General features: G+C 40.0%; 1 protein-coding gene across 2 annotated transcripts; it reads left to right on the top strand.

Annotated features, from left to right (window-relative positions):
• Window positions 1–2,236: 2,236 nt before the first annotated feature.
• Window positions 2,237–23,632, top strand: LOC100766840 (von Willebrand factor A domain-containing protein 5A). Of its 2 annotated transcripts, none has more exons than XM_027411845.2 (20): window positions 2,237–2,932; window positions 3,189–3,264; window positions 6,704–6,759; window positions 6,874–7,076; window positions 7,351–7,573; window positions 7,690–7,865; window positions 8,082–8,196; window positions 11,765–11,934; window positions 12,201–12,289; window positions 12,675–12,819; window positions 13,193–13,272; window positions 14,303–14,417; window positions 15,082–15,246; window positions 15,500–15,603; window positions 15,839–16,092; window positions 17,631–17,729; window positions 17,835–17,939; window positions 18,414–18,544; window positions 21,776–21,902; window positions 22,475–23,632. In XM_027411845.2, exons 3-20 carry the CDS (start codon window positions 6,717–6,719, stop codon window positions 22,558–22,560), a joined length of 2,430 nt encoding a protein of 809 aa, XP_027267646.1. In that variant the 5' UTR covers window positions 2,237–2,932; window positions 3,189–3,264; window positions 6,704–6,716; the 3' UTR covers window positions 22,561–23,632. The 2 variants fall into 2 exon arrangements, with proteins under 2 accessions (XP_027267646.1, XP_027267645.1); XM_027411844.2 differs by having other exon boundaries at window positions 3,160–3,264.
• The last annotated feature ends 4,220 nt before the right edge of the window (window positions 23,633–27,852 follow it).

The raw sequence follows: 27,852 nt of genomic DNA, 5'->3' as shown, positions 1-27,852 counted from the left end.
AATTAAAATGATAAACCTTGTAGTGAAAGGAAAGATCACACACACACACACACACACACACACACACACACACACACACACACACACACGTGTAAAAACAGCAAGAAAGGAAATGGAAAGTTTTAGTCAAAAATCATGATCTTTTAGCAAAGGCAGATGTCTGTCTCTCTCAGGACAACAGAAATTGGAAGGTAAAAATAAAACTAGAATTGAGTCCAAAAGACACTCCTTTTTAAAGGTTGGGGAAAACAAAAATGCTTTTAGACAAATTACAGAAGCATTCTCCACAACTGACATCTGTGGAGGGATTCCAATCAAAGTGTGTGTCAAGAAAGAGAAAATGTCTCTAGGAAGGTGCAATATTCTGAAGTAAAAAGTGCTGAGCAAGCCAGGAAGAAAGGGCTGATCTGAAACCCAGTGACTGTGCAAAGCAACCCCTCTGCATGGTGTTTAGGGAAAAGCCAAGGTCAAGCTTTCATCTGGACAAGAAGTGACCCCAGTGAAAGCATCCGAGGTCTCTGAGTTCCTTAGGGAAGGGGAGAGCACTCCATCCCCCAAGCTTTAACAGTTGAAGGCACTGGTGATTACTCAGGCTGCAGCTGGAAGGAACATAGTTTGGGACTTCTGAACTAAGAGAGACAGAAAAAAGAGTGAGAAAAACAATACCAAAACTGAAAAAGAAAAGGGAGTGAGTAAAACAGTAGCAATGATAAAAAAGTAAACCAAAGACAGAAACAAATGGGGAAACGTGTAAAAATGGTACATATCAGGGCAAGGATGTAACACGAATAATAAAAACCCAGAGACAGATATTGGGGTTCAAGATGAAGATCAGAAAAGCAAAGCAGCAAAGCTACAAGAGAACTCTAACCTCTATCAAGACTGGGGGCATCGATACTGTTCTTAACATGGCTGCTTCTGTCTTATATACCTCTCTAGTGCTGGGATTAAAGGCATGTAGCACCACAATCCGTGTTCTATGTCAAAGTAGTATGGCTGCTGTAATTAAAGGTGTGTACTACCACTGCCTGGCTTCTATGTCTGTGGCTGGCTTTGCATTCTCATCTCCAGGCAAACTTTATTAGATCATAAACAATATATCACCACACAAGTGTCTAATACTCACAACTAAGGAAAAGTGTGTTCTTTTCAAAACAAAGAAATGTCCCAAAAGGATTGCCTATAGGCCAGTTTTGGGGTCAATTTCTCAGTCAAGGTTTCTGCTTCCCAAATGGCTCTTTAGCTTATGTCAAGTTGATACAATACCTAGCTAGTATAGTTGGGTAACAAAACTTCTGTCTTTTATTATTGACAAAACACAAATTCACACAACATTGCCTTCCATGTATACATAAATATATACATATAACATATATGTATATAAAATGACATATTTCTCTTTAAAGCTTTGATCACTGGACTCATTTCATATGAAAAGATGAAATCAAGCATTGTTTTAAAATCGTTTTGATTTATGGTTAACACTAAAGTCTTATTTAATTGTATGTATTGTGCCATAAGTGTTCCCCAGTTCTGCTTCTTACAACATATTTGTCACATCTGCTCTGCAGAAGACTCAAGTCTTATTCCACCAGAATGGAGGGAGAACTATGCTTGCTTTGGCAGCTTCTGAATTTTGCTGCTAGATACTCCAGCCAACCATCACTGAGCAACCACACCACATGTGATCATGTGATTTCTACACAGATGCTGCCCCTGTTTTGAAGCAGAGTGTGTGCCCTGGACCAATGGTTTCCTGGGGGAATGGAAGCCTTAATTTCAAAACTAGAAGCACTGATATAAAGGGTTTGGTAATTAAGTCTGCTATAGAAGTATTCAATTTTCATACCGTTTTTTTTTTTTTTTTTTTTTTTTTTTTTTTGTAATTCTTCAGCAATTTACTTAAAAAAGCAAATTGCTTTCCTTGCCTGCTTTCTGGTCCTTCCTCTGCAGAAGCCAAGCAGAGGTAAGCAGCAAGCTTTGAAATTCAAAAGGGATTCTATTCTCTGCAGATGCTTTAGTCCTGGAGTTGCAACAGAGCCAGAGAAGTGGGCGTGTCTTCCAAGAAAATTAATCTGCAGCTGTTTTCACTTTTCTTGACAAGCAGCACCGGGGATTTCTGGGGAAGGTTAAGTGACAGCTCTGCAGACTCTGTGACCAAATCCCAGTCCCTGCTCTACAAACATACCACCCACCCCCACCTAACCCCCACCCTCCCCTTAAGACTGCCTTCCCTTCCCCCCTCTCCCCTTGGAGGCCCATCCTCTTTAAGGGCTTGTTCAAAGTGCAGGACTTGAGTACCTGTGGGAGATTTCTGTGCCCTTGGAAGTTTAGGGGAAACTTATCTGCTGCTAGAATCATTTAACCATTGAACAGCCTCAAGCAAGCCCCTCTTCCTGTCTTCTCTAGGTCTGTTAGCCTTCTTTTCTGTCTGTTGTTTCTCCCCTTCTCTTTCTCTCTCTACTTCCTTAAATCTCTCCATTCCTTCTTTTAATCCCAAAGTTTCTTTCTTTTCAGGCAACTAAGTTATCAGTTTGATGTAAAATCGTGCTGTGGAAGGGAAGCTTTAAGCCTCTGGCCTCACAAACGGCTTGGAGTCCTTAGAACTTAGGCAAAAACAAAACAAACAAACAAACAAAAACTCAGGAAAACTGGCCTTTTAAATAAATTCTAGGGTATTGAAAAATCAAGGGCACACTATTTAAAGTGGAGTCCCCCCCCCCTTTTTTTTTTTTGTTTGCAAGCTATGCTCCCCATTCCAAGTTTCCTCCACGGTCAGCTTCTAGCTTCTGGATTTCCCATCAGCCAACTGAGGGGGTGTGGCCAGCTGTTTCTTCTCCCACCTCTGTCACTGCAGTCGCAGTGCTCCGAGGGTCCACACCAGAGCAGATCCTGACTCAGTGAGAAGCCCTCCATCCTCCAGCAGCAACAGGTCAGTACTTCGATGGTCACACCTTGGATTCTCTCCCCCGTACGTACTTAGAGGCACCTTTTTCAGTTTCTTCCTGAGAGATAGAAGAAAGCCTGCCGCAGCTGACTGTTTATATGAGAAAGGGGGAGTGGGGAGGGGGGAGGGAAGGTGAAATCCCTCGGCGAGGAAAATTTAGTACGAGGTTGGCTGCAGGAAATAAAGGGTTTTTGTTTTGTTTTCCATCATAGGTGACTGTGGTCTGCCTCTCTCTTCTCAGCCTCCTGCAGTGGCCACTGCCAGCCTGCTGTGTCTGCTGCCAGACACAGTCCATCCTTCAGCTGAGCTGCTCTTGGGTGAGTCTCCTGCTCTAAGCTTCCTTTTGCTGTTATTAGAAATTCATTTTCATGGCCTCAGGCCCTTCTCTGTCTCATTTAAAGGAAGCCCCCTTTCTCAGCATGCTTTCCTAGCTGCTCTGTGCTTTCATATATCCTCATCTGTTGCAATTCTTGTTTTGCTATCAAGCCGCAAGCCATTTTAACAGCCAGGATTTATTCTCCAGTTGCTGAAGAATAACGAACCTGGAGAGATGAATCAGATTCATAGCTTTGGATTTGTGGGGCTGGGTGTATCAGATGTGTGATCAGCATGGAGATTGCGTGCTCTCCCTCTCTCTCTGTCTCTCTCTCCCTCCCTCCCTCCCCCCTCTGCTTGTGCACGCAGCACACGCATGCGCATGCACAGAAGCTCTGCGTGTTAAGCAAATGCAGTATCACTAAGACACATCACAACTCAGAATCTATTTGAAATTGCAATTTAAATGAGGATAGCTGGCCCAGGAAAATCACTGTCAAGTGCTTCGGAATCCCAAGAAAATCTGACCTCTCAAGAGCCCTTATATTCATGGCTTGTAGGTCTCTGGGAAGGGGAGGTAAAGGAATGGTGCTGTCATCATCAATGCATCAACGTCAATGAATCAGTTGTCCTGAGCATGCTGCCTGCTCCAGGCAGTGACACGTCAGCTCCAGTGAAAAGTACCCTTCATGGTGCCTGCTGTGATAGTGTGCATCACATTTTGTCATGGTTGGGGAAGGAAAGCTAGGGGATGATCAGGTACAGAAAGCTCTCATGGAAAGTTTTAGGCTCCTTCTTAGTATTACTGGAAAAATGGGGTTCACTTTCATGGTTTTGTAGTCTGTTTAATAAAAGAATTTAGAAGCAGACTTGGAAGGAAGCTCGAGGACAGTTACATTAGGGTTGGAGAAAAAAAAAACAAAGAGACAACATTGGTGCCTTTTAAATTAGGCATGTAGTGGCTATAGAAAGGAGAGGTGGGCCTTTATGGAAACATCTAGAAAGGCGGTAATGCCAAGAAAAGCATGCTTAGGCTTTGGGTTGGTATATGAAAAAGACATGAAGTAAGTTAAAGGAAAAATTAGAACTTTTTGAGTTAATATTCACATAATCCAGCAGGAATTGGAGGCCTGTGTGATAGGAGCCCTGTGAACTCCATGCTGTGGGAGGGCTAAGGGGTTGGTAAATTTATTATCTCATTAAGAAGACAGTTGTTCTTCCTATCCTTAGCTGTCAGCCTTCTGGAGAGGTTCCTGGCCAGGTGATTGACAGGCCCAACTGGATTAACCCTTAAGGAAAGAGTATGTATGGCTCTACTCAGGGCCAAAGGTAGAACTCAGATTTTATTCTTTTGACCTGAATAAAGTACCTTTCTTTTAATGGCCCCCAACAAAGCCCTAATATCTCAATCTTGTCATACTGTATGTATTTTCAATCCCAAAGTAGGGCCAATATCATGTTTCCCTTTTTAATGTTACCAGCATTGGGGTCAATAGCCAGCCATGAGGGAACGGTACATCCTTAATGGGTAGGTAGCTACCAAACCCAGAGACACAAACAATCTATAGACACTGTGATGAAGTCATCATGTAAACCATAACCTGGAAGCATGTACTCTGTCCATGTTTTTAAAACATAGCATAGGCTATCTTTTTTAAATATTATCATATTGTAGAAATAGAATATCCTAGGGTTCTCTCTCTCTCTCTCTCTCTCTCTCTCTCTCTCTCTCTCTCTCTCTCTCTGTGTGTGTGTGTGTGCGCGCGCCGCGCGCGTGTGCGTGTGCGTGTGCGTGTGCGTGTGTGTGTGTGTGTGTGTGTGTGTGTGTGTGTGTGTGTGTGTGTTTGAGACAGGGTTTCTCAGTGTAATAGCTATAGTTGTCCAGAACTCACTTTGTAGACCAGGCTGGCCTTGAACTCACAGAGATCCTCCTGCCTCTGCCTCCCAAGTGCTGGGATTAAATACACCATTATACCCAGCAGGATACACTACTTTTCAATTGAGGCTATGTTGCATTTATAATATGTATATGCTTATTAAAAAACAAACTTGGACTGAAATCTGGTGGTGTGTCTGAGTTCTGACCTCCAAAGCAACTCACCAACAAGGAATGTATCTAAATGCAGGCGTCCCTTGGATTATACAGTTACTCACACAGACACGTCTCTGAATAGTGTGAATGAAAAAATAAAGAGCAGATGTTTACTGAAAACTAGAGAACATAACAACAGGAGTGCTGTTAACATCTGTAGCCATTGAAGAATGCCTTCTAAGAAACTTCCCCTAGTCTAGGAAGCTCTTTCCATATGGATTAACACATTTGTATACTGATATCATGGTTCTCATTTCAAAAACAGCATTCTGGTGTTCAGAAGGGCTAAACTTATGGCACCTGTTCAGTGTGTAAAGGTTTCTGTACCCTCTTACCAAGTCTCTGTGCCGACACAGTAATCCAAATCAAGCTGAATTAAAAATAAAAGATCAAGTTTATTGGGCAAAATGTTCCCAAGTGATCTTCCCAACCCCCCAGAGATGAGACTAGGACAGGAGGCCAGAAAACCCCAGGTGGCCTTCTCCAGGAGGCAGTTTAAATACACTGTAGGTGTGGTCTTGAGATGTTCTGGGGAGGAGCCACCACTTGTCAGGCTTTCTAAAGGCAGGTGGGGTCTGGAGAGAGAGGCAGCCCTGAAAGCGGAGTTCACAACTAAACAGTATGTATGGACATAGTGTATTGTCACACTTCAGAGAAAATGGAATTGATAGCTGAGAAACCAGCTTAGGACTGACCCAGATGCCCTGAACATGGGTGTCAGTTAGGGGGCCTGGGCAGTCTATGGGCCCTCTGGTAGTGGATCAGTATTTATCCGTAGTGTACTGACAAATGGGCTTTGGGAGTCCATTCCCCATAGAGGGACACAGGCTCAGCATAGACAAAAGATGTGACAGACTTTGAAGATCCCCCATGGAAAGCCTCACCTTCCCTGGGGAGCAAAAAGAGAATGGGATAGGGGTCAGTGAGGGGCTGGGGAGGAGTGGAGGGAGAGGGAACTGGGATTGACATGTAAAACAAGATTGTTTCTAATTTAAATAAAAGAAGACAGAATCTTAAAAGAAAAGAAAATGGAATGGGACCTCACAGAGTTACTATTTCAAGCTACTTCAGGATTCCATCACCTTTTCATGGGGTGGGGGTATGGGTGGGGTTTGGTGGGTAGGGTGGGGAGGTGGGGGGTGGGAGTGGGGGTGGGTGGGGGGTGGGTGCTCTTTAATAGAAACTTAACATTTCACATTTCTGTCTCCTTTACTCCATATCCCTTCTTCATAGCTCTAAAAGGACCCTTCTGCATGTCTGCTTGCTTTCTGCCAAAGTGACATAAGGTGATGGTATTTGAATGGTTGCCTTTAATCATTTACTATAGTGGATAATGTGTCTTTTCACAGAAACAGTGTCAACATGGTGCGTTCTAGTGGCTTACTCACTGGCGCAAAGGATCCAGGTAAGCAAGAGTCAAGACTCTCAATTCCAAATTCTTTAGACCCCAGAGTGTTCTAGTGTGTGGGTCTGACTCTAGCAAATCTTCCTCAACTACTGAACCCTGATGTTTCCCCAGTGGCACTGAAGAGCATTGCTGTGACTCTGTCCATCAATGACTTTGTGGCTGGTGTGTCTGCAACCTTAAATTATGAGAATGAGGAGAAAGTCCCCTTGGAGGCCTTCTTTGTGTTCCCCATGGATGAAGACTCTGCTGTCTACAGCTTTGAGGCCTTGGTGGATGGGAAGAAAATTGTGGCAGAATTACAGGACAAGTACCAGGTCTGAGGGATGAGTTCACCATCCCCTTCTTATTTCCATAAGACTTTCTCTTTAGACTTTATCAAATGCAGCAACTTAAAAATTCTAGTACCGAATGTTCTTTCTTTCATTTACCCCTAATCCATTTGCTTAAAATTATTTGAGACACATATAGTTAGTCACCTAGTGTGTAGTTCTTCCAGGCTCTAATGCCTATCAAAGTCCTTCCAAAATTGTCTGGGTTTTATGTACATCCTGTCCATTCATCGGTGTTATCTTCATCTTATTCCCAAAGGCCCACAAAAGTTATGAAGAGGCCCTCGCAGGGGGATATCAGGCATACTTATTAGAAGAAGACAAGTGCTCCAGGGATGTCTTCCGTTGCAATGTGGGAAACCTGCAGCCTGGGTCAAAGGTGGCACTCACCCTGAAATATGTGCAAGAACTTCCTCTGGAAGATGATGGGGCCCTGCGTTATGTGCTCCCAGCAATCCTGAATCCTAGATACCATCTCTCTGGTGAGTACTTCTCCATTTTGGATATCTGTCTGTGGTAACGTATGTTGGGTAAGCATCAGAAGGTTTTGGAGTGCTAGATGTGTTGACAAGGAACAGCATTAAGGTTCTTTCTATAGAACAATCTGAGGAGAGTTGCCTGGATCTGAAGACCCCAATAGTCCCTTTGGAGGACCTGCCCTACACACTCAGCATGGTTGCCACCATCAGCTCCCAGCTTGGTATCCGTACAATCCAATCCAACTGTGCCCTGAGTTCCATCGACTACAATGGAGAGAGCAGGACCTCTGCTCAGGTAAATAGTGTCAGAGTTGCCAGTCCTTTATGCCTTAGCTGTTAACTCAGCCTTTCTGGATCCTCCTCAGTTTCTGAGCTGTTTACTACCTTTTTTTCCCCTACCTGTTCTCTTTCTGTGCTGCTTATGGAAGCCTATAGTCCTAGATCTGATTTCAAACTTGGGAAGTGATCACTGCCAGTTCTAACATGGCTTCTCTGCTGGTCCCCTACACAGTTTTCCTTGGCTGAAGGACACAAGTTTGACCGGGATGTAGAACTCCTAATTTTCTACAGGAAGGTGCACAGCCCCAGTGTAGCTGTGGAGATGGGGATGCCTGAAAGGGAATCAGGTATTTTCTTCCTCACTTCTAAGTCACCTCCTAGGAGGACACTCTGTCTTAAAAATACCCTCAAAAATTGTCACTTCTGATAGCTCTACCAAGTGGCCAGGAAAACATTATCAGTATGAAATGCTGAAGGTCCTTGAACTTCTAGAAAGTGTGTTGAAACACCCAGGCCCATGAGGAGAGCCCTTAGGAAATTCAGGGTCCATAAAACAAAATCAGAAAAGATGATTCTGGGATGGAATTTGTAGTGGGATAGGAGGTGTTTGGTGGTGGTGGGGATATAAGAGAGGGGTGGAATGGAGAATGTGACTAGCATTTGTTATATATACATGTGTTGTGGTGCCAAGTGAAGGTGGAGTAAAGAAGTTCCTCCATGTCCAAATAAAGAGTAACAGATATTTATTTGGAGAGCACTCACACAATGAAGGCAAATAGCTGCTGTGGTCTTCTGCCCCTGGAGGTTCAGGATGCTGTAATGTAGGATGCTCAGACTACAACCCAAGAGAGAGATAGAGGCCCCTCCTCTTCCTTATAAGGGATGCATCCACACACTGAAGCCACACCCTAAGGCCAGTATCTGAAATCTATTGGTGGAACAAGATGCCACAACACATATGTAAAGTCATCAAATATAAATGAAAGTATATTTTGAGAAAACTAAAAATAAATATGATGAAATTTGCTAGTTTCAGAGTCAGCAGCAAGATAATGTGGCATTTCAGGAGAATTTGGATCAGACGTCTTAACATTCATGATAATTTAGACAATTCTAATTTTTGGAATCTTAAGGAAATAAATACAGATATGAATAAGTTTTGCAGAGAATGCCCCTAGCATTTTAGTAGTAAAATATTAGGAAATAAAACATCACAGGGATTAAATTTACTATGCCTCCAACAACATGCTTTAAAGTATACTTATTAAAATAATACTCACTGACATGTTGAAATAATTTCAAACACAACTCTCCTAAAATGGAAGGTAAGGAAAAAGTAACTCAGAAATAAGATATCTGATATACCATATAAAATAGGTATATCAGAAAGAGTCATTTGTAAATGTAGGAAATATGAAAGTACTTATTGTGGTTAGGTTGGGACTGTTTAGCTCCTTGTCTTTTTAAATTCAATGAATAAATTTTATGAGTTGGTCACATCAACATGTAAACTCATGTGAACTTCAGTATTTTTTATATCAAGATAAATATAAACATCAAATTTTAGCATTTTAACTACCTACATGCCAAGTTCTGTGTCCATTAAATCATCAGTATCTCTGAATGGTTTGTTTTCCTCTTTTTTCTTCATTTCTCAAATATAGTATGTAAATATCTAATTAGCTTCCTAATAAGTTTACTCTCTTTATTTAATATCTTTTTCTAAATCTCAAGAAAGAGTGTGTGTGTGTGTGTGTGTGCATTTCCTTGTAACTCTATCTGGCATAGCACATGTCAATCTTCTGTAACCTTCCTAAACCACCATTCATGGTGTTGCTGGTTCAGTGATTATGTTGCTTCTGGGATGTTTTCCGTGTTGGTGTAATTCTGTGTCTTTGGGGTGATAATCACAGTGATAATCACAGTGATGCCTGGGATTATGAGCATGCTTCTTTACAAATGCTTTAAAGGTGCATGTCTTAATCAACCTTGACAATATGACATCATCATCTACAAAACTGACCTTCAATTACACTTAATTTACATACATATATTGGCCACATGCTTAGTTGTTATTGGCCATGTGCAGCCCATGCATTAGACTCAATTTAATGCCATCTCAGTCTCCCATTGCTAATATTTGTCCCATATAGCTTCACACTTAAATTCACTAATATGAACCTTTGGGTTTTAATTTCATTTTCCCACAGAGCCTGCTGTCTATGTGGAAGTTCACAAGACAGTTACAGACAGCAATTTCTTTCCCATGAATTTCTGTTCTTTGTTTTTCCTTTAGTTGATCCTTTCCTGTGATTTTAGTGAAGTCTTTCTTTAGCAGCCTTGAAATTCTCCCAACAGTGAACTCACCTTATCCAGAAAAGTAATCTATTTCACATACATTATACAAAAGCTATTGCTGCATAATATATTGTATATGCTAGGGTTTGGATTCTGTAAAAAGTATCTTTCCAATAATATCTTATGAAATACTTCCTAGGTAATACCTACTTTATTATGTTATCCATTCAATTATTTGACTATACAATGGGTAAAAGAATAAACTGAGCCCAGATGATCATACTGAACCATAGGCCTAGGAAGAATTCAGACTTGCCATCCCAGTTTCACTTTGTGATGATAATAGAATATAATTGTGTAACCTCATATACTCTCTAAACAGTTGTTCTGGGGTTGCAATAATCCTGCTGTTCTCAAAGAACTTACGTCTCAATACTGGTTTTCCAATTCCAGAATCAATTTTCATTCGCTTTTAAATAAAAATTCATCTATGATTTCAACAATGTATGCATGTAGGGTAGTCTCCCTCACACTATTATTCCAATAAGATGCTTAGAGTTTAATACCAATCTCAAGGCATCCCTTTCATCTGTGGAATATCGGTGAGCACATCATAATCAAAGCACATAGATTTTTACTGGCATACATAGTTATTATCAATGCTCTTATAATTTGTCAACCTAAGAAATACATGTCATCATTTTACAACTGCACTTAGTCTTTAAAACATTTTTACTATGTATTTATTTACTTTGTGTGGGGCTGAACATATAGGCTTGTGTGCTATAGTTCTTTGTGTGCCATGGTGTACATTCAGAGGCCAGAGGACATCTTTCAAGAGTCATTCTTTCCTTCTACCTTGTGGGTCCAGAGGGGAAACTCAGGTCATTAGGCTTGGCAGCAGGTAGATTTACCTGCCAAGCCATCTCTTGGGTCTTGTAATTAAAGTCTTAATGGCCAATGCAATAAATCCCCAAGGCTTTGATTTGTTGATGGCATTCAAATTCCTGGGCTGATTTTGGCAAATGCTAACCTAGAGTGTCTCACCAATTTGGTGAGGTGCCAGGAAATAAGCATGCCAACCCCCATCTTCATTTTCACATCTCTTCTATCTCTTGAATGTCTATAACTCACCTCCACCCTTTATAATCAGACTATTCACAAGAAAAAAAAGAAAGAAAGGAAAGGAAGGAAGACAAAAAGTAGAATTTTGGCTTGAGTTTTCCCAGCTCATTGTTTGATTCACAGTTGATTTAGGGGGACTGTGTGTGTCTGTTTTGTGTGTGTGTGTGTGTGTGTGTGTGTGTGTGTGTGTGTGTGTGTGTGTGTGTGTGTCTGGGTAGTGGATCCAGAGCATTTCACATGTTAGGTAAACAGTATAGCTGAGATCTATCCCCAGTACTCTTTTTAATCCTTTTTTTTTTGAGAAAGAACTTTATTAATAACCCAGATTGGCCTTGAACTCATTCTGTTGTTTAGACTACTTTAAAGTTGCAATTTTTCTGTATTAGTCTCCCAAGTAACTGAGATTTCAAGCCTGTATCAGCAATGTGTTCTTGGGACTTAGGATTCTTGAGTTTCTATTTGTATTACAAGGTCCTTATCCTTTCTCTATAGATAGTTTAATGGGAGCACCTTCTGCAATGGTGAGTTTCTATCCAGATATACCAGTAATGGAAACCTCAACAAAACGTGGAGAATTTGTGTTCCTTATGGACCGTTCAAGAAGTATGAAGAGCCCCATGAGTGGCCAGAACAGGTCTCAGTTGAGAATAGATGCTGCCAAGGTAAAAACAGCTTCTTTCTTTCCCATGAATAATATGCTTACAGAGGATGAATCTGAGGGGTTTAGTTAGGGTGTGTTTGAGATGGAGATATGTTTCTTGTCTGAGTTCTTAGCGTTTCCTTAGAGTACAAAGTGGAATAAAGTGGCAAGGCAGCCCACAACCTCCACAGCTGTACCAGGCATCTGTGTATATGTGTGTATGTGTGTGTGTGTGTGTGTGTGTGTGTGTGTCAAATTACACTACTTACCCTACTTTGGCACCTCCAGGAAACACTGATTCTGCTACTGAAGAGTTTGCCTATCGGCTGCTATTTCAACATTTATGGATTTGGATCCACCCATGAGGCATTTTTTCCGTAAGTATCTAGAAAGAGAGGCCAAGATGGCATAGGAGGGCATAAAGGATAGGTAGGAATACTTGCTGCCCAGCTTGACAAGCCAAGTTTGATCCCCAGGACTCACATGGTGGATGGAGCAAATCAGTTCCAACAAGTTGTCTTCTGACCTGGCACATTCATGCTATCACATGGGTGTGCAAGTGTACATGCGCACGAATGTACACAAAATGTTGTAAATTCATATGAACATATATTTTAAAGGGACAAACTGCTGTGTGCAAAGGTTGGTGAAAAATTTCCCTGGGCTTGGCAGAATTCACAAAGGATTATTATTTGATGGGGTTTCTCAGCCCTGGCAACTTGATGCTGCCGTCAGGTGACCAAATGTGTTTGCTTCTTTCAGGATGAGTGTGAGGTATACTCAGGAAACCATGGAGAAAGCAGTGGAGAAAGTCAAGGCTATGCTGGCAGATCTAGGAGGGACAGAAATTTTAACTCCACTCCGCAGAGTTTTTAGGAAACCCCCCATTCCAGGGCATCCCTTACAGGTAACAGAAGGGGCGGAGGGGATGAAAATTCTCAAGACTATATGTCTTTGAATGTTAATAGAAAATTATGGAAATACTGTATGTGCTTCAGGCTTCTACTGGATGGGAAAGGGAAATGAAGATAAGAGGAATTTGTCTTCTTAACTGAACCAAAACTAATTTGGGTAATCACCGACACTCCCAAGGGCTCTGCACTGACCCCTACAAACATTCTAAATGACAAAAGAACACTGATATTAGAAATCTCCTGCCTGTTTAAAGAGGCATCAGAGACCTTAATGTAAATTAGATGAATTTTTTCCAGTTAAGGTCTATTCTTTAAGTGTGAACTTGGCAGAGGCCTGATGGGTGTTCTGATGTTTGTTTTGTGCAGGTCTTTGTCTTCACAGATGGAGAAGTTGCAGAAACTTTTAATGTCATCAGGGAAGTTAAGTTCCACAGCAAAAGGCACAGGTATGAGGACAGGCTCATTTCTGCTGGGGAAATTGACTTTTAGTAAGGCCAATTGTAACTACGTATTGCCTGTTACTATATAGTTTTGACAATGATTAAAAATTTTGAGACTTACTAAGTGTGTCTCTTTTTGCCCCAAAATAAAAGCAAATTCCAAATAACATCAATTACATAGGAAACTAATTTTCCCTATTTGTTTTTAAACTGACAGTCTCTACTTTGCTTTCCAACTCTAATTGTTTTATAAGAAGTGAGACATGCAGAAGTCCACCCAAACCATAAGTACTGGGGCACATGCGCACACTGTGTAACTCCTGTGTGGATCCAGAGCTAGAATAAAATCTACTGTTCCTTGGAGTATGATTTGTTATTTATTACCATTTGTTCCTAACTTTGTTGTTTTGTTTCTTCTCAAGTCAGTTCTCTGTAATTAAGAGTTGGTCCTGATTCTTGCATATTTTAGGGAATTAATCTTAAAACTCATATCACTGGGAGCTGTGATTTATACTAACACAATCAAAGAGACCAATAGACAGTCCTAAATTGAGGTGTGTTGGTTTATAATAAAAACTGAAATGCTGTTTATTTTTACCAATAATTTACTATCTCCATGTATACCGTTCTTCCTTGGAAATTAAACCTTGGATAGACAATGTTTGCTGTGCATAGACTTGGACAGAATGAGGACTTCCCCTTAGAAGGGCAGGAGGCATACTCCTTATCCTGACATTCTCCCGGCTCTGCAGACACTATGCAGTGTCAGGAAAGTGCTGTTGACATTAACTTATTTGATTTTTGAGCTCCAGATCTTCATGTGAAAAATGAAATATGAGATTATCTCAGAAGACTCTGAACAGATAAATTGTGTCATAACTGTGAAATATTCTTATGTATCTTTAAAATAGAACATATTCAGTGAATGGCCATTATTCCTTAGTACATTGAGTTCATGTAATTTTTGATAATGATGCATTAGTCTGATAATAACAATCAAGTTCTGCCTTTAACCTCCATCCTCTTACATTCACAGGTGTTTCTCATTTGGCATTGGAGAAGGAGCCTCTACCAGCTTAATAAAGAGCATTGCCCGGGTGTCAGGGGGCACTGCAGAGTTTATCACAGGCAATGACAGGATGCAGTCTAAGGTGGGGGGCCTACTGTGTATAAAGAAGTGGATAATAGGGGACATTTCTTCAATGGCAGGGGCCCAGCTTATCCACAGAACAGATTTCTTGATGTCTTTAATATTTAGCTCATAAACATAGTGGGAGAAATTCCAGTCTGTAGAAAGAGGGCCCAATATAGTATGTGGAAAAATTGTCTCTAGTGTTTTTAAGCATAAGCTCAGATATGTATTGCTGAGAGTTGAGGATTTTGTGTTGACCAGAGACAGACTAAGAGCTTTCATTGTCATGCCTAAGAATCCAGGTATGTACTTTAGGACCTCTTTTAGTGTTATATCCAACCATCACTGCAAATGATAGCAAGCAAAGGAGAAGGATCAAGTGCACTATATATAATAAAATCAACGTGGCTTCAAATTGGTGTACCATTTTATTAGTATTTACAAAGAGAAGCCTTCTTAGACATTGCCTAAGCTTCTGTCTAACTGATATCATCTTTCCTAAATCTCTCACATTTATGTGTTAAATCTCTTAGCTTTAGATTGCAAAGGAAGAGCAATAAGTTCTGTATAACAATAAAAATTTGACATAATATTCATTATGGCTCATGATCCCTATGTACAGTAAGTCATAAATGATAGCAATCACTGTCATTGCTTGCTGACTGCCCTTTCTTCTCCTGCAGGCTCTTAGGTCCCTAAGACGCTCTTTGCAATCTGTAGTAGAGGATGTCTCTCTGAGCTGGAACTTGCCTCCTAATCTGTTTGCACACATGCTGTCCCCAGAGCAAACTGTTATCTTTAGGGGTCAAAGGTTAATCGTCTATTCCCTACTGGTTGGACAGATACCGGTGAGTGCACAATATTAGTCTCTCTTCTTGGTGCAGCTACTGCCTGGCAGATTCGTTAAATAAAATAGATGGTTTTGAATCTCAGCAGGCTATAGTATTTTCTAACTGGAAGTGGCCAAGCATTCTTCTCATCAAGCCAGGTTTCTGGATAGAAACTTGAAAATATTAAACTGGGGGTAGAGGGGACTTCAGTTTCCACCCTCATCATCTTCCTAATGGTTCCTCTCTTTTATTTTTCTTCTCTAATTTATAGCAAGAAGAGGAGGCTACAGGTGAAGTGTGTCTCCAATACAGCCTTCATGGCAAAAGTTATGAGGAAAAGGTTACATTTTCTCTACAACCCAAGCCTGATGACAAGTGAGAGTTCTGGGTTCTTCCCCCCCTCCCTTTTCTCTTTATGCCTGTGCTCTTTGATGGCTGAATTCCTTCCCTTGACCTTGAACCTAATGGTGTCTCTACAATCATGTTTGGTTTCTTACCCATTCATGTATTTCTTCCCTTTTATTTCTCGTTCCCTTTTGTGATGTGTAACTTTGAACAGCTCCAACTAAAAGGCATGTGGGTTTTCCTCAGAAAGTTTTTTATCTTTCAGCCTCACCATTCATCGTCTTGCTGCAAAGTCCATGATACAGGCCAAAGACTTTGGCTTCAGAGAGACAACAATGATATTTAAAAGAGATGTGCTGGACATCAGCCTGGAGTCTGGAGTCATGAGCTCCTTCACAGCCTTTGTTGCCATCAACAAGGAGCTGAACGAGCCAGTCCAGGGCCCCCTGATTCATAGGGATATTCCAAGGCCAATTCTCTTGGGTGGCTCTTCTCCAAGGCCAAGAAATTCTTCTGATGGTATGTTTTATCCTGAATAATGAGTTTTTTCTCGTGATTCTTTACATAGAATACTATGTAAAGAAATGTTTAAAACATCAAAACATCTTCAAGTTCCTTTTTTAGTCTTGTCCCTCCACATACAGGATTCATGACAAGTTCAAACTTCCCTCTTCCCAGAAAAAAAATTTTATATATATATATATATATATATATATATATATATATATATATATATATATATATATATTATATATATATATATATATATATATATATATATATATATGTTGGGAAAGGTATTGGGAAATGAAATAAAGGAAAATATAAAATGTAAAAATGCATATAAACCTTTAATAATCAAAAGTTAAAAGCTGAAGGTGATTTGTGGTTTAGATGGCTAGATCATTAAAGAGCACAATGATGGCTAATGACTGAGACAGTCTGAAACACGAAGAAGAAGAAGCACTGAGCAGGAGTAGATTTGAAAGGGCCACTGGGAACAGTTGTAAAATGGAATGCTCAGAGAGAAATATAATCATGTGTTTAGGATAAGGATACCTTTAAAACAACCAAAGATAATCATGATCTGGGGCACTCACTTTAGCAATGCTCATTAATTTCTGAATAAAAATTAAATGGATAGAGCTTTGGCTTCCTTTCCAAATTAGGATTTTTGCCAGATAAGTGTAATGAAAAGGAAATGACTGTTAAGGAATTTAAGTAATTGGTGTGTGCAAAGTATTGGGTTGAATGAAGAACAAAGGTAGTAGGGATGAACTTGATATAAAGGGAAAAATAGAAGAACAGAGGATTTATGTAGTCTAAAATATAGGCTGAGACCAAATATAATAGTGTTTAAGTTAAAACAGTAGACACACTGAATATATATTAATGCTAATTAATTTTTGAAAAGTAGAACAATGCTGAATGGTGACAAATTTGTCATAACTGGGGAAGTTAGAGCTGAAGTAGAATGAGGAAGTCTCCTTCATCTTTTTATTAGGATGTTGCATATGCTACCCACAAGGGCAGCAGAATTCTCAACTTGATGGCAGAGGTTAAAATGGAGTGGAAGTCAGTAGCTTGAGTTTCAGATAGTTCAGCGGATCATGGGAAGTAACAAAGAAGCCTGAAATATGAAGACAGATGGAAGGTAACCCAAATGAATGAGGAAGTGTGATGATATGGGCCTGAAGAAGCTGCCAACACCACTCCTTAACCTTAGTCTTATTGATGCAGTCCATTGGCAAGGACATTTTGGGAGCAATTTTATGGGAAGAAAAAAATGACTTCAAGTAAAGACATGGTTGAAATGAACTCCCTGGGATGAATGAAAAGATGGTTGAAAGATTATTTCTTGTGTATTGGGGGTTTCTGAGGGATGAAGATAGAAAGTAGCGTGGGTCAGTGTACAAGAAGGCAGCACGTGGGAAAAGAGTGCCAGCTAAAGCTGAAGGAGATGGGATTGCTTATGTCTCAGATGGTCTGATTTCGCTATCTTCAGCTGTGGAGAGCCTGCATGCTGCAATATAAATGTTTGTACTGGTGTCTTTCAGCTTTACCCATGGTTTTACCTTGCTCCGGTGCCCCTGTATCTCAGCCTCCAAGGAATGTAAACATGAGTTACTGTGCAATCATGGCACGCATGCCAGAGGGTGAGAATCCTTTAAGTTCAATGTAACATACTGGTCCCTACAGTCTCAGTGAGCATTTTTCCAGGGATATTGTCTTACCAAGGCTTATCTCTCACATCTATCTAGGTGCACACCAAGAGCGATATCACAGCCAGAGGATGAAATGTGTGATTCACACAGATTCTCCCCCTGATCTTCCCAACATCCGAAAATTGCACACTTATGAAAAAGGTAAGACTGACCTTAGTTTGTTTCTTTGATCTATGGGGATTGAACAACCAGTCTTTCAAATCTCTCTACCAGAAAATCTACATGGGAGCACTTGATAGCAGGTGAGATTGGTCCAGTACCTGTACTGGCCATGGTCACCCCAGCTCCATTTGGACTACAATATAGGATCTATAAAGCTCAAATGGGCTCTGAGGTGTCTTTTAGACTAACAAACTCCCTTTTGCCATCTGTTCCTACATACATTCCATGTAGGCAGGACCTACAGAACTGAGATGATATCTTATTTGGCTCATTCTACCCAGGCCATCCCTTTACATATTGGGAATGAAGATAATCATGAGGATGCTTGGAGGCCTCCTTCCTATAGCACTCTTGCTATGGTATGGCTCTGAATTCAGAAAGCCACTCAGGTAGGCCAAAAATACAATTGCTAAGTCATTTCTCACTACTTTCCATTTTCTTCACTTCTCAAAGGGAGTATGGAGCATACTGTTGCACAGCTGATCCTTCTCCAAAATGCAAATGGTTCCTGGGACATGAATGAGGATTTAGCCAAGGTTCTAGGTACTAGTTTGGAAGACATGAAGGCTGTACACCCTACTGAGGTAAAATCCAAAGCATATCAAAGAAAGTGGTATTTGTTTTTGAAGATTATTTTCTTAGTAGTAAAATTTTGTATGAATCGAGGTCCACTTAAGATAGGAGAATATGAGGGTGATATGGACTAGATTAACATCTAAGTAAGTAGAGATAGTAGTTTTGTAATTATAATGGAACTGTAAGAGTGAGAATGGACTAATATTTGTATTAAATTCATTCCAAAGGTAATGGATGACAAATGAAAATCTCAAATCCTCCTGTACTTCATTTTTATTCTATTTCAGTTATCTTAGTTGCTATTTATAGATGAAGAAGCTGAATGTTACAAACCCTGTGTGCCAATGATGGGTAGAACTGCATTCCATGCTAGGTCTGTGTCTTAAGAACCACTAATACCAGTCCCATTATAGTTTCACCTTTGATCAAATAATATGGTCTGCACTTTACTCCAACTTTATAAAAGTCACAATAGGCTGACCAACTACTTCCAATGTATTGAGTTATGGTGATGTGGATAAATTACACTGTAAATTTTAAGATAACTTGATAAATCATCTAACTGGTAAGAAATCCTGGAATATAGGACAAATTACAAAATAATGCAGGGCAAAATTTATTCTGAATAATTTCTAAACCTGGAATGTGATGAAATAAATTTCACTTGGTGTCTAGCCATATTGTCCAGTACAGTGTCCACTAGTGGCATTTGGCTATTGTACCTCTTGATTGTGATTAATGGAAAAAGACACAGTTTAAACTGAAATACAGTGTGTTTAGCACAGCTGTTTCAAAGAGTCACCACAAAAACACAGAACTTATTTTGTCCTGGATTACATGTTAAGCTGCTGATTTGCAGTATATGGAGTTAAATAAAATACACAAGCAACTGAGGATGCAGTTCAGGGGTATTTACAGCTCATGCTGGACAAGTCCAAGGCCCTGTAATCTGAAGCCCGAGATTCAACAGAAACAAATTGCTCAAATTATTGTGCTGTTTTTTTCTTACTTTTAAAAATGTGGGTATTTGAAGATTTTAAAGGATTTGTGTCAGCATTGTGCTTTTATATGAAAATGCTGTTTTAGAACAAAGAATCAATAGGATAATGTACAAAAATTGGAAAGAACGTATAGGGATCAAAAATTTTAGCCCAGATTAAGTGCAACATGTATGAGATGAACATCCCCCTTTTTTTTAAGATGGCCACCAAGCCAACAGAATGAAGATATTAAGATATCTGTGTCGTGACCCAGCATGTCTCAGCCTTAGTCCATGAGTTTCTACCTGAGTGGGGGGGTGTGGACCTGGAAGCTCTGAGCAACCCAACGTCAATAAAGACCAAACACAGGCATCTTGTCATCTTCAGAGAGCTCTCAGTTCCATGTTGTGGAACTAGAGTCATTTCTTTATTAGCCATCTTTTCTGGTGTTTCTTAACCATCCTGCTAATATCACGAGGCAACCATTTCTCTCTTTGTTCCCTGGCTGCTCTCCCACCGCTAACCTCTTCTCCTAACCTTCAAATATTCACAAGTTATTCACACACCTCTCTCCTCTGCCCAGGTGAGGCAAATAAGAGGCATATTACCCTCAGGCCATGGTAAACAGTAGTAGCCTTACTGACATTAACAATACAATAGTGGGCCAGAGCTTTCTGGTGCTCCATATTTAGTGAGATCCAAGGCTGAATCTCAAAATACTCCATAGGGGAAATACTTTGGTCCCCCACATACCTGTTGTATAATATTTGAGCACAAGGGATTTTATTAAAAAAATTAGTATCTGGATCAAGTACAAACTCATTCAAAATCCATAGCACTAAACAGTGAATGTGTTTTAAATTTTAGTATTTATTAAGTATTTGAATATTTTATTTGAATGTCTTTTAAATCCACCGAGTCCTGCCTTTTTTGTAGGTCAGTATTCACAATGAAGATTCTGGAGAACATGTAGGCCCAGATGTTCTATTGATGTATGACAGAACTAAGAGATAAGCTATAGAATCTTGGTGTGCAAAGTAATATAAAGGCTAGTCTAATACTTAGATAAGATAATCTGTGTTTTTTTGGATTTTTTTTATAAAATGGCTACAGCATATAGTATAACTAAAAGCAAGTATAGTTGTTGTTTCTAAATTCACATCTAAACAAGGAGAAGAAAGACACAATATCTGACAAGAAGTTTCTTGGGAAACCAGATATTTCAACTGACTATTGCTCAGCAAGAAGCAACAGGTTTGATGGTTGGTGAAGGCTACAGGCAGTCCTGTCAAGCCCAGCACTTGGGCTGTGACCAGTGAATTTCACAATTGTGTTTCCTTCTGGGTGTGACTATTTCAGGATATATATTTAAAACTGCTGTGATCTTTTAGAGGAGAGCAAGCTTAGTCACTCTCTAAAGCCGAATGTCCATTGATCTGCTGAGTCTAAAAACTGAGATGTTAAGAAACAGTGAGTGAAAGCCCATCGGTGATATTATTTTATTGAAGTTTTCTTTTTACTTTTTTTGGTTTTTTCAAGACAGGGTTTCTCTATGGCTTTGGAGGTTGTCCTGGAACTAGCTCTTGTAGACCAGGCTGGTCTCGAATTCACAGAGATCCACCTGCCTCTGCCTCCTGAGTGCTGGGATTAAAGGTGTGTGCCACCAATGTCCAGCTGAAGTTTTCAATTCAGCAATGTAATTAGTAAAAACTCATTTGGTCTGCGGTTCCACCTCTATCATTCACTATAGGATAATGCTGGTACACCATTTTACTTTTGTAGGACTTGTATTTTGTTTGTTTTTATTTTGTTTTGTTTTGTTTTGTTTATTTATTTATTTGTCTTGTAACTATTGACATTATTTTTTCCTGTTTCCCCTTTCCATAGGGGAAGTATGGGGAAGAGGATTCATATAACCAAAACTATTTTATAAAGACAGTTATTTATGTATGTTCATCTTTGGGCACCATAGGACCATGCTCTTCAGAGGTGTTTGGTGGGTTTCTTTGGCTGACCTAGTGGTTGTACTGGACTTACAACTACAGCCTTTTCTGCCCTAAGACTCAGTGGGTTGTTAAGCTGATAATCAGAGAAAACATCTGATATACTCAATGCAAGTCGAGGATAGAAGGGAGCCAAGAAACTCCATGCTGCAGCAGTTTGGGGGACACAGAATGGGGAGCAAGTGAAGTTTGTATGTGTCCTCTTGAGAGACTTCTTGCTCTATGCTGAACATCAGGGAATTCACTGTCTGTGCAGGTACTGGAACCCTCGGCTTGGGCTACAATGCTGGCTGTGATCTGGCTCCATGCCAATGGCAAAGAATTGAAGTGTGAGTGGGAACTTCTGGAAAGAAAGGCGGTCGTGTGGCTTCACAACAATACAGGTAGGAGCACAGTCCCCCTGCCTTTTCTGTGTCCTTTACTAAGCCAGATACTGTGCTGACTCAGCATGGGGAAGGGGCATGGGACCCAGAGTTAATATCTGACAGTCCCCACATGCCCCAGCCTCATGCTGAGTCAGAGCTCTTCTGTTCCCTTAGCTTGTCTTTGTGGAATAATATGGTTGGAATGTGTAATTGGGGTGGAAAGAGATGAATAAAGGGGGAAGGGACATAGACGGGTGGTTTGGCAAGGACACAGTGTAGCAGTAACTACAGTTACTACAGAAACTATCCTTTCTCAGTACTGAGCTGAGTCTCAATAACATTCAGTAATGTTATTGAGAACATTACTGGACGGAGAACAAACACTCCTTCAGCATTCATTGTCTCCCTGCTGATGAAAGTCCCGAATCAGAGTGGATTAAAGGTGTATCAGGGCGCACAGAAAGGAAAAACTAGAAGGAAAGATAGAGTAGGGATGAGGGTGAGGACTTGAGAGTTTGAGAGAGGGCAAGGAAAGAGCTTCCTTGCTATCTGCTATCCCAAAGCTCTGACTCTTGATCTCATCCTCACAGTTCGTGGCTTCACCAGGCTTATGCGCACTGCCAATAAGTTCTTGAATACAACTGTGAGTGCCTGCATCTTCACCTTAAAAGACTGATGCCCAGAAGAAGGAAGTCTTTTGTTTTCTGCCTCCTGCCAAGTCCTTTACCATCTCTTCTGCTAAGATGAATTTTGTCTTGAGTATCTTGCAGCCTGTATCTTACTATAAAAGTAAAGGATGAGCACACTGCTTTGACTATCTCTTCTAGCTAGTTTCGGTGTCTGTGTGTCCCCTCTGACAAGTGCTGGTAGTTATAGAAACTATTTCCTATCTTGGAGCATGTAGAGAACACGTGCATGCAGTGATGTTTCTCTCAGCTTTTAAATACAGATTACACTCCCGCCTAAGGACTGTGGCATTGCTGCTAGAGAATGCCTGGATTAAATAATTGTCTTCTTTGTCCCTTTTCTACACTCCTTTCATTTTGTATACTTATCATTATGCACATTATATACTTAAAGATGATTTGGACTTGTCCATTCTTGGAAGAAGCTGGAGGTAAACTGAAAGCCAACTTCAAGATCAGATTCAAGGTTTCTATTTTGCTCATTGTTGCCATTGGGGACATTTTTGATACCCCCGTTACTCTATTCTCCATACCTTTCTTTTTCTCGTCTAAGTGAATTGAGTCTAGTGGTATTTGTAAATAGTTGTTGTCCTTAACCATTAATCATCCTTTATGAGGTTGGTAATGAAGTCCTTAGGATTAGCTTTAACCCGCTAGACTCATGAGTCTTGTTGTGGCCTCGTGTACTCAGAATTAATGTAGGTTGTATTGAGACCTGAACATGTTTTTCTTCAGCCCATGAAGAATGGGGTCTGGTGGCTGGGTGTTGGTGGCACATGCCTTTAATCCCAGCACTCGGGAGGCAGGGGCAGGTGGATCTCTGTGAGTTCGAGGCCAGCCCGGTCTCCAGAGCGAGTACCAGGATAGGCTCCAAAGCTACACAGAAAAACCCTGTCTTGAAAAACAAACAAACAAAACAAAAAAGAGAGAGAGAGAGAGAGAAAAAGAATGGTGTCTGCTGATCACTGGGACACTCACTTTTTACATGTCCTATCCTAGTAAATGACCTTATTCTCTCAGATTACTGTGTTACCAATATTAAAATGTCTATTCGTACTATGACTTTGCTGTATTGGTCTTTTGTTTGATTCAGCCAACATGAATTAGTTTAATTAGTTGGTGCTGAAAACAGGATATGTCCATTTTTTGCACAGTGTTTGGTTAATACTGCACTGGGGGTAGGCACAGTTTGTGCCTTAAGCCAGATTTGACCACCTCTCCTCAATAAATCAATTTAAAAAGCTAAATTAATGGTAAAAAAGAATAAAATATGTATTCAATGCAGTTAGACTAAGAGGGACAAAGATAGCTCGAGATCCTCCAAGCTGGATCATGGTTTGGGTTTCAGTCACACTTTGTAAGGTGCTCTGACACATTGTTAGAAATTTGAGACCTCTTTCCTAGAGGCAATCTTCTACTCTAGCTGTAGCCCTTCTCTCAGCATAAGATTTCTAGGTCAATTCCCATTTCTTTGGGATCCATTGATCATTAGTCTGACATTCAGATTGGGAGATATATTTGTCTCTTTAGAAAAATCTCCATTTCTGCCAGGCCAGTTACACTGTCACTATATCCTCTGTTAGCAGACTATCTTTTTTCCTTTAAAAAGTTCCTTATTTTTTCATGTGTATGAATGTCTTTGCCTGCATGCATGTATGTACACCACACATGTACCTGATAGCTACAGAGGCCCAAAGTGGGTGTTGAATTTTCTGGAAGTGGAGTTATAGATGCAGGTTCTCTGAATCAAACCCTGGTCTCCTGTAAGAGCAGCAAGTGCTTTTAACCATTGGACCATCTCTCCGATCTCTGATTTACTATCTCATATGAAGTAAGATTGTAATATTTGCTAGAAGACCACTTCCAGAATCCTGGATATACAGCTAAATGTTTATAAGTGGATGTCTGTAGGTGATTAATATCTCACTTGTGAAGTTGAGGCATTAAACCAGTATACTATAGTACCAGAACTTATAACTTTCAGGCTCCTTGTCTGCATGAACTTGGGTCTTCTGGAAGAGCAGCATGTACTCTTAACTACTTAGCCATCTCTCTAGGACCTAGATTTGAAAAACAGAAGGACAGACAGTTGTTGCAGCATTTCCTCACATGGGAAACCAAGTAGAAAAGATTGCCTATTCCATAAAATCTAGTTTCTTAGAACACTTCTGATAAATATTCTTAGGGTTCAATGTGACAATGAAACAGTGCTATTATAACCTACAGGTGTTCTGAATTGTTTTTGAATATACATTTCGAGCGCCACAAAATGACTATATTGAGGTATACATTTTAACACAAATATGTTGTAGGATATTATTTTAAGGTGTGTCAAATTCATTTATGCTGTGGAACATTTGTTTTAATGATTCAAAGATGTGTTGCATTCTTTTATGTTGCATTTGTTTAACTCTGTGAAGCTGTGATTCTTTGCCTGTCTAAAACACCTGATGGTCTAATAAAGAGCTGAACAGCCAATAGCAAGGCATGAGAAAGGATAGGCAGAGCTGGTAGACAGTGAGAATAAATAGGAGAAATTTGGCAGAAGAAGAAAAAGCAAAATAGAACAAGGAGAGAATGATGTCAAGGGCACCTGACCAGTCACCCATCCAGCCACAGAGTAAGAGGGAAAGTAAGATATACAGAAATAAGAAAAGGGAAAACTCCACAGGCAAAAATTAGATGGGATAATTCGAGTTAAGAAAAACTACCTAGAAATAAGCCAAGCTAAGGCTGGTTATTTATAAGTAAGAAAAAGTGTCTGTATGTATTTACTTGGGGACTGGGTGGCAGGCCCCATAAAAGAGCCAAAAGAGTAAAGACTAAGAAAAAAACCAACAACAGAGATCATTAGTTAATTTGTGTGCCTATCAAATTCTGAAAAGGGCTTAGTATTTTTGTAATATTTTATGCATCATGTCTCCTATCTGTGTAGCCTGCATATATTTAAAAATTGAAATAGATGGTTGCTTAAGGAACATGACATTAACAGAAGGATGTTCTATACAGATACCTCTCAACTCCTAGACTACGGAAGAGCTTGGGATTTAGTTTAGGGCCTCCTACTGCAAACCAACAAGACAAAACAATCATGCTTTATTTTCTCCTTTGGATTGGTGAAGCAGTATGTTTACTTTATTGGTTTTTTTTTTCTTCCTCAGTTTTCCTATGAGGAAATGGTGCATAAATTGTACTTTCTTTAGACCTAGGGTTGGAGAAATGGCTTAGTTGTTAAAAGTGTGCTGGTTTTCCAGAGGACCCAGGTTTAGTTCCCAGTATCCAAGTTGTTTGAGTTCCAGAGTATTAAGAACCCTCTTTTGGTCTTTGTTGACAATTGCACATATTCCCACAGAGACACATAGGTATACACAAAATTAAAAAAAAATATGCAGGCCAGATATGGTGGTGTGTGCCTTTAATTCTAGCACTCAGAAGGCTGCCTGGAAGATCTCGTTGAGTTTTAAGCAAGTCTGATCTACAGAGTGAATTCCAGAACAGTTTGAGACCCTGTCTCAAACAAATAAGCAAGCAAATAAACAAATAAAACAAAACAAACTTCAAATGTAATCAAATATCAGTTTTCACAATTAAGTACTATTTGCTAGGACAGGAGAGATGTCTCAAGTAGTATATAGTATATGCTGCTCTTGCAGAGGACCAGAGTTCAGTTCCCAGGGTGTGTATCAGGTGTCTCACAATTGCCTATAACACTAGCTCCAAGGGATCTAATGCCCTCTTCAGGCTTACACTGGCAATGTATTACATTCATATACACTCACTGACATACACACATATGTATAATTGAATATAATAATAAATATTTAAGAAAACTTTTTTGAACTATTGGTTGAAATACACTTTCGTGGATGACATTTTTCTATCTCCTGAACATTAAAGAGCCATGTGTGCTTTAATAAGAGCCCTTCTTGTTCCTTATGTGTTACCATTAGCCTGGATTTATTTTCTGTCTGCTACAAAGTTCACCACAAGTAAAAGGAAATCCACTGTTGCCTCAAGATTCTACCACTAAAACTGAGTACAAAGTGAAACCTGTGTTCTATATAGAATTATCTTTTTTGTTGTTGTTGCTGTCTCTTCATAGATCTTTTGTTCACACTTGACTCTATCCTTTTTTTGCATTCTTTATATTTCCTTCATCCTCATTGTATCCACTCTCTGTGCTTTCTTTTGTTTCAATCCTGGTCACTACCTAGAACTCTTCAGTCACCCTCTTGTTTGTATTTATGCCATTATTACCTCTGATGTTGCAACCCTTGTCACCGCTACAATTCGGACTGAAGACATGTGTGACTCATGACCATTTGAGACACAATGAAAACTGAACTTGATGAAAGCCAAGACTTGATGAATGAATGCTAGAAAACCTATATTCACTTTCATTCAATCCACAGGGGTCACGTTTCTCTTATTGACTCAAGAGAAGGCACATGACAAATGCTAACATTCATTTGCATGAGGGACTGTGGTACAAGTAAACCTGCCAACATTTATTTATTTATTTATTCACTTATGTACTTATTTATTTATATTCTTCTTTCCTATAAGTAGGACAATCTAAGCTGGCAATTAGCAAATGGTATCAGGCAGACAGTGGAAGCAAGACAACAACACTAATTAATGAATGAAGGCTAAGGGTTTCAAAAGCTACTAGAGGCAGAGATAGTAAGGTAAGGGCCAGATGATGAAGATTTTTAAGATATAGATAAGGATGTGACAAGGGAGTCTAGAGTCTGATTGCTGTAAAAGGAACTGTCAAGCCCTACACGCTGAAATTCTCAAGTACTATGTCAACCATTATGAGGAGAGAGAGAGAGTCCTATCAGCCAAGTTGATGGAGCTGGAACTGCCTGTGAGTACTGGCATTGCTCATGTAAGGAAGTTCTGGGGGTTAAACTAGATGTCACTTTTTAGGATCATTGGTGGTCCAAACCCAGATGTTTCTCATGGTGATCAAATTGTAAATCCCAGATTCTGTCTCTCAAAACTGTAAGATTCTGTTCTTACAGAATAGCTATAAGTATGTCCCTTCAGGAATCAGGGTCATAGAATACCAACACTATGGTTGTCCTGTTTGTCTTTTGGTGATTTCTGTCCATACATAATCAAAACCACCCCATCCAACTGACTAAAATCTATAGCATACATATCCTGTGTCACCACATACACACACACTCACACACACACACACACACACACACACACACACACACATTGAGGAAGCATATATTCATATGACCATTGTATTTCCTTCTTTCTACTAA

This window comes from Cricetulus griseus, chromosome 4 (genome assembly GCF_003668045.3).
Source record: "Cricetulus griseus strain 17A/GY chromosome 4, alternate assembly CriGri-PICRH-1.0, whole genome shotgun sequence".
Classification (NCBI taxonomy): domain Eukaryota; kingdom Metazoa; phylum Chordata; class Mammalia; order Rodentia; family Cricetidae; genus Cricetulus; species Cricetulus griseus.
The sequence above is the reverse complement of the archived record's forward strand: the minus strand, read 5'-3'. Positions and strand labels throughout refer to the sequence as shown.

Coding starts and splice junctions, on each gene's coding strand:
- LOC100766840 (XM_027411845.2), top strand. CDS start 6,717: ATGGTGCGTTCTAGTGGCTTACTCACTGGCGCAAAGGATCCAG. Junction 14,418..15,081: donor ATGACAGGATGCAGTCTAAG/GTGGGGGGCCTA, acceptor CTTCTCCTGCAG/GCTCTTAGGTCCCTAAGACG. Junction 15,604..15,838: donor CAACCCAAGCCTGATGACAA/GTGAGAGTTCTG, acceptor TTTATCTTTCAG/CCTCACCATTCATCGTCTTG.